Source organism: Podarcis vaucheri (assembly GCF_965113315.1).
Source record: "Podarcis vaucheri genome assembly, chromosome: 2".
Taxonomy (NCBI): domain Eukaryota; kingdom Metazoa; phylum Chordata; class Lepidosauria; order Squamata; family Lacertidae; genus Podarcis; species Podarcis vaucheri.
Window position 1 is genome coordinate 15,608,545 of NC_138760.1, and position 6,669 is coordinate 15,615,213.

At 45.8% G+C, this 6,669-nt stretch overlaps 1 protein-coding gene across 2 annotated transcripts in view; it reads left to right on the forward strand.

Moving 5' to 3' along the window:
* Positions 1–6,669, forward strand: part of CBX5 (chromobox 5) — a 54,267-nt gene extending 47,598 nt beyond the window's left edge. Inside the window, exon 6 of one of the 2 annotated variants that reach the window (XM_082212918.1) lies at positions 89–322. Coding sequence is in view for 1 of the 2 variants with exons in the window: in XM_082212917.1 (XP_082069043.1) it covers positions 89–239 (151 nt within the window). In the remaining variant the exon portion in view is untranslated. Of the gene's footprint in view, positions 1–88 lie in introns of both variants that reach the window. The other variant, XM_082212917.1, reaches the window with a different exon arrangement.

Genomic DNA, 6,669 nt, shown 5'->3' on the forward strand with positions numbered 1-6,669 from the left:
ATGTACCAATCAATTGGGGGGGGGGTGTGTGACTGCTTGATCAACTAGTGACGAGTCCTTCTCTTGTTGTCCTCGCTTACCTCTTCAGGAAAGACACGGATGAGGCTGACCTGGTTCTAGCGAAAGAAGCCAACGTCAAGTGCCCTCAAATTGTGATAGCGTTTTATGAAGAGAGACTGACCTGGCACGCATACCCAGAAGACGCCGAAAGCAAAGAGCGGGAAGCAGTGAAAAGCTAAAGTGGCCAGGGTCCTCTGTCCGTCCATAGTTGTACATATCCACCCTCCTTTCCCCTCCACCCAAATGCATCCATGAAAATGTGCTTATTACTGTGCTCCACAGGAGAAATGTTGATATTGGTTGGGTTAGCCATAACATTAATGGTGTGAGTCACGTTCGGTTTCACTCCAAAAGATTGACATGGTGTGTGTGCGCGTGTATGTGTGTTCCTTGTTCCCCTTATCTCACAACCCCCCAAAAAATCTGTTTTCACTTTGAAATCCCTCTGAGTCTCCAGGCCATTTGCCCCCCCCCCCCCGGGTTCCTCACTTTTGCATCAGTTTGAGAGTGAAGGGTTATTGTTTCCCATTGGCCTATATGAAGACTGTAAAACTGACAGGGGGTACCGGGAAGACCTATCTGACTCAGAACACTCTTTGGATTCTGAGATTACCCAAATAATTCTCAAGCCAGGACATCATGGGGCCAGTTTCGTTGTTTTAGGAATTGCTGACGTTTTGCTGGAATTGGGTTCCAGGATGCTGGGTACCGGTTTTCATCCTGACTCCCAATGCCAATGTCACTTGCACCAGCTCCACTCAGCCAACACTCAGTTTTCTAGCTGCAGGGCAGGAGCAGGTAATTTGGGAAGGCAACCATTAAAAACTAATTAGCTAGCAAGGACAATTTCCTCCTTTTCCAACCAGTCCTTTCATGCAATCAAAATCTAGTATCCTACCACCTCTTTCCTTTTGTTTTTCTTATCTTGCAGTACATGGATAGGACTAGCAGCCCAGCCAAATTTTGTGCCATACTGGAGAGCCTTCTTTGTTGTGGCTATTCCAAAGGCAGCTGGAAATCATGGTTCCAAAATTGGATTATTTTCTGGGCTCTCTCGTCATTCGGATAGCTCTCTTCACATGCAGCAGGCATCTCTGACATAATAACCTCTGCTGTGAGATGTGGGCAAACTCTTTTATTTCCGCCATTTACCCCAGGTATGTTTGTTTGTTTGTTTTAAAAAAGAAAATTGGCCACTTTTTTTTTTGTGTCTCTCCTTGGCTGCCCCCTGAAAAGTATCCCATTTCTCCGCACCAGCAATCTGGCGGCTAAGTAATTATTCCACGCTGAGGGTGTTGGGATTGTTTAACCCTTAGAAGTCCTTTCGGCAGTTGATTTCCCCATCTTGTTCCATATGGTGAGCAGCTGGAGGACTAAGTCACAGAAAGCAGGTAGCAGTCTTCCCCTCCTTCGTGCCCTTCTCTCGTGACAATGCCCATGCATGTTTTTTCACATGGAATGTCTGTATTGTGTAGTATATAGGTAGTATATTAGGGCCCTTTAGAGAGTTTTGACACTCACTAATAGCTTCATCTTCCCTCTTTGCAGACAGATTTTGGTGTAACTCCCGGCACTAAAAGGGAAAGCTTGACAGTATTAGCATTGATTGCTGCTGGCTTCTCACCAGCTTCACTTTTGGATACCTAAGGACAGATAAGCATCGTACAACTTTGTAAGAGACTTGATGGGAGCGTGCAAAAGAATCAGTGTGAAGTAGGCTAGCCTTCTGCCTGGGAAGTGAAATGCCACTAGTCCTTGCATTTCCTGCTAATTTCCTTTCAGGGTCTAGTAGTTAACTCTTTTGCTCCCTGCCTGCCCCACACGCACACCTCTTCTCCCAACCACTTTCGTCTTGCTTTTTATAGGGGAGAAGGGTGAGACAGAGTGTTTGCACCAATGCAAGTCCCAAGCCTGGTGGCAGTTCCTCGTTTAGTTTGGCGTTGTGAGGTTTTCAGCTTTGTCTTTTCCTACAGCAGACAGTCAAAGCTGTTCCGCATCATTCCATTTTGTGCCTCTGTGTGCTGAGCCCTGTCACACTGTCAAGAACCGCTTCTTGTAGATGGTTTGGATATGGTGTGGTGGCAGGAGCTGACTTGGTGCTATTGCTTGTAACTCTTGTGCCACTAGAGACTTGCCCATCTCCCATCTCTTCTGACTCCACCAGCATTTCTGTGTTTTGGCATCTCTTCACTCAGTCCCCAAAACACATGCATGTTGAACAGGCAGAATATAGCAGCTGCTAAGCAGGATTTGTTAGGATAGATGGGTTTCACACTCCACTTTAATTTGATCTGCGCCACTTTTGCACCGTGAACAAATAATCACTTGGAGAGTTCTTTGAGAAGGCTCTGATCTTCGAATATAGTTACTTTAAAGGGGGGGGGGGGAGTTCCTGTTTGTTTCCCTACACTTCTTCACAGAAAGCTGTCTTCTCTCTCTCTCTCTCTCTCCCCCCCCCCCATCCCCATTCCCTAGTTACAACTGTTGGATAATTGGCCAGTTGGATAATTTTTTTTTTTTTTTGCATTGTATTCTGTAAAGATGGAAAGAACAAATGGTTTAAAATACCCATCATCTTATTTTCGTTATTATTGCTTTTGTTGTTAGCCATCTGTTTGAATTAAAACAGCAGGAAAAATAAAGCTGCTGAATGACCCAAATTTTATTTATGCACCTGAAGGCATTACAGGTGTGAGGCTCACCATCTTGGGTGGGGGCTGTGATTCATTATAGCTTCTGCCTTCTACTTAACAAACAAACAAAAAAGATGGGAGGGGGGGGACTGAGGAATAGGAAGAAGAATTGCATCTGGGAAGGCAATACTGAGAGTTAGATGCCCTTAATCAGCCAGCAAACAGCTCTCAGCCTCTGAAGTCCCATTTGCACCTTCTTCTTTGCCACTAGTTGTCTTCATGTGGTCTGCAGTTTGGGGAAGTGGACAAAGAAGTAAAGAGGTATCAGGAGTCCACAGCAAGGGACCACATCTAAGCCCACCGCAGAGTAGAAGCTTTGAACAAACTGCAGTCTGCCGTTTGGAACATCTTTCCTGTTCTGCAGTTCTGCACAGTGGCAAAGCATTCCCCGCTTGCCACTGGGGCATGCGCAGGGCACACTGTGGGGGTGGAGCCATGGGTGGGGTGCACCACCGGAGCAATCCCTGCCCACTGCTACAAAGTGGGGCGCGCTCATGACACCCCACAAGCCCAGCATCGCTTTGTGAGACTTGCAAGAACGAGGCAGGGCTTGCGGGGTACTGCAAACAGACGTGCGCCCCGGCCCTCCCTTCGAGCCCACTGCTGCTTTTGCAAGCAGCACTGGGCTCGCAGGGAGGGCCAGGGTGCACACATGTTGCAACAGCTCACAGTGGGGCATGGTGCCATGTAAAAGGTAAAGGGACCCCTGGCCATTAGGTCCAGTCGTGACCGACTCTGGGGTTGCGGCGCTCATCTCGCTTTATTGGTTGAGGGAGCCGGCGTACAGCTTCCGGGTCATGTGGCCAGCATGACTAAGCCGCTTCTGGCGAACCAGAGCAGTGCACAGAAACGCCGTTTACCTTCCCGCCGGAGTGGTACCTATTTATCTACTTGCATTTTGACATGATTTCGAACTGCAAGGTTGGCAGGAGCAGGGACTGAGCAACGGGAGCTGAGGCACCCCCCAAAAAACTGTCTGCGGGTAGATGGCCCCTTCAGCTCCCCCCACGCTACACCACTGGTTCTGTGGACCAAAATCTGCAATATCGAAACTTTGAGTTTCCATATTGTGGCCACCTTCTTTAGCTTCCTAGGCCAAGCCTCTAGCAGCAACATTGCCTGGTATGGGCCAAGGTCGGTGTGTTTAGTTCAGGTAGGCGTGGCCAGTTGCAAAACAGAACAGGGCTCCTGTCCCTTGTGATAGCTGTGTAGAAGAGTGAATCGTCTAACCAATTACACCTGCTGAAATTCCCTCTTCCACACAACTGTCAAAGGGTCAGGTGCCCTGACCTCTTACAGCTGGACATCCTGCCAGTAGGGCGCAGGCTAAATAAGAGAGCCTTCCCTTCATAAGGATAATTCCCAGGTCCTCTCTGTAAAAGACCCCACAGTTCCACCAGATCAAACAGTGCTCCCCCCGCCCCTTACCCCTGTAAACCTCGTGGGAACAGTGTTGAGAGCACTAGAAGCACATATTTTCTTTATCCTCCACCCCGTTGCAGCATAAACACTATCCTTTTTGCCAGCTGCTGCTAATAGATGTTTCTCTCTAGAGCTGAAAATGAGGACTTCTGGTGATTATAAGCACTTGTGTGTCAGGCTAAAAAAAAAAAAAAAGCAAAGACATCTGTTGGGGAAATTAGTAGGTATTTGATAATACCACTGCCCAATACCACTGCATTAAAACCATTTCAAGCAAAACACGCTAGCACTTATCTTCCTTGCAAGTATTTGTGCTACAGTTTCTCAGCGGTGCATTTGTTGGTCTGCATGTGTGTTTTTAAATATCTACTCCCGTATGCAGCTTTCCAGGGAGGAGAAAAGTTAAAATAACTCGAATGTCATTCTGTTTTTCCTCTCTCAACTTTTTTTAAAAATGCGCTTTTAGTCTGAGGTAGCACACAACCCCCGTCACAGTTGGACATGGTATGTGGTACTTAAAGCTCCCTTGCCAAGCTAAACATACCCACAAAATGGGTCAGCTGCCTAACCTGCTAAGAGAGAGAAACCGAAAATCCCTTTTAATCTTCTCAGTAGGCAGAAATGTAAGGAAGTAGACCTTAGCGAGTTTCACAACGTGAACTGATGATATGCTGCAGCACTGTTCAGAAAGACACTTCTTTTTTAAAAAAGAGAAAGCTCTTTTAAATATATCCCAAAAGCGTGGCTGGATTCTTGGGTACCAGCCATGCGACCGACTCCCGCCGCCCCAGTTCCCTCCAGTCAGCTGAACCTCCTGCAAGGTGTATAGAACTTGCCAGCTGATTGAAAACATCTTAGGATCTCTAAGCCATTCATGCTGCATTTCAGTGGCTTCTGAAATGATCCTACCTCCTCTTTAGCTCCTGGTCTCAATGTTTCAGTGGCAAAACAAAGGCATTTTGATGTTAGCTTTTTTGGTGTCTTACATTAGGAAGTTGTGGGGAAATGTATGTCTGATGAGTTGATGGGGGAGGTTTGAATTTTAGATCTGGGCTTTTATTAGAGGTTTGTAAATGGTGTGCATGTGTGCATGTCTGTTTGGGGCTTTAAAGAACTCTAAAAGATCCCCCCCCCCCGCCTTTAAATTGAGTACTTCCTCTCTGTATTCATCATGGATTAAGTTCATGGTGAGACATTCAATTTGCAGGTGCAGTCTTCTTTCGCATCTTCTTCTTAGCATGCTGTCAAGAAGTGAATTGTTATCCCAGTCGCCTAGAATAATGAAATAAAATTCAGAGAGAGAAAATTAATTTTGTTTTAATTAAACTCATTAATTTTTTGATTAACGGTCTAATTTTTACCTGGGGTGGCATCTAAATCTTTCCTTGGCAACGTGCACTGTAATGACACTGCCGCGTCCCCTTAGTGGGGAACAGTGTAGAAGGCAGCAGAAGGGGAGAAGCAGGGCATCCACCTAGTACGATCTGAATTTTCTTGGATCCCCAAAACTGGAGAGGCCTTCTGTTTGTGAACGAGAGCATTAGATTTTACCTGCAACTTTTGCAACAACTTTAGGCTTTGCAACTTGCTGCTTAGCTTACAGCAGAATAGCAGGCTGTGTTTTGGATATGGTCGATTCCTGTTATCTGAGCCTTTTGAAAAAAGCATTTTAACCATTTTGAGCTAGATCCTAAATTTCTTGTGCCAGATCTGAATTTCTTGTTTATCAGAAACAAAGACCACAGGTCACAAAGAAGTGAATTTTAGCTGCACAAGAGAGACATACAAGACAATACCTTATGTCATCACTTCAAAATCCAAAGCCAGCTCTCAAACGAAATCTGGTGGTTCACTGCATTTCCTTATTTTTCCACCTTGCCTGGATGCAGGCATCATTTGGGTGCATAAGGTTGCCTGAACCCGTTCACAACAAACTGAAGCCTGTTGTGAAGCCTTTCGGAGAGAGGCTGTAAAGTTGTAGCTTTTGCTTTATAGCAAACAGTTCAGACAACATGAATACTTTGGTCAGATCCGAGCAGAAAAAAACAAGCTCAGCCACATGCAGAGTAGTTGTGTGAAAGGACCTTGAGAGTTTCCTGTGGGGCAAGGAAGTGAAGCATATCAAGGTTCAACTTGATCAGTGTTAAAAGTTCCAGTGAACGCTGGAAGGAGGCCTTACTGGGGCAATGTGGCCACTCTTCCCTTTTCACCCCAGTAATGCGCTGCCGTCCACAATAAAACGTTGATTAACTTTGCAGGGGGGGTGTACATGTGAGCTTCCCTTGTGGTGACGTTTTAGCCAAGCTCTTTGATTCTCCACTAATGTATGTTACACTGTTTTTTAAAGTGTGAAAAATTGATTTTTAAGCGAAGGAGCTATTTGTCGTACAGTTTGACGCGTTACAAACAAACCTCTCTCCTCTGCCCTGTGTTTCCTCATCCCCACTCTTTCATACTTCTTGTATTGGTTCTAATAAATGGTTACTTTTCAGAA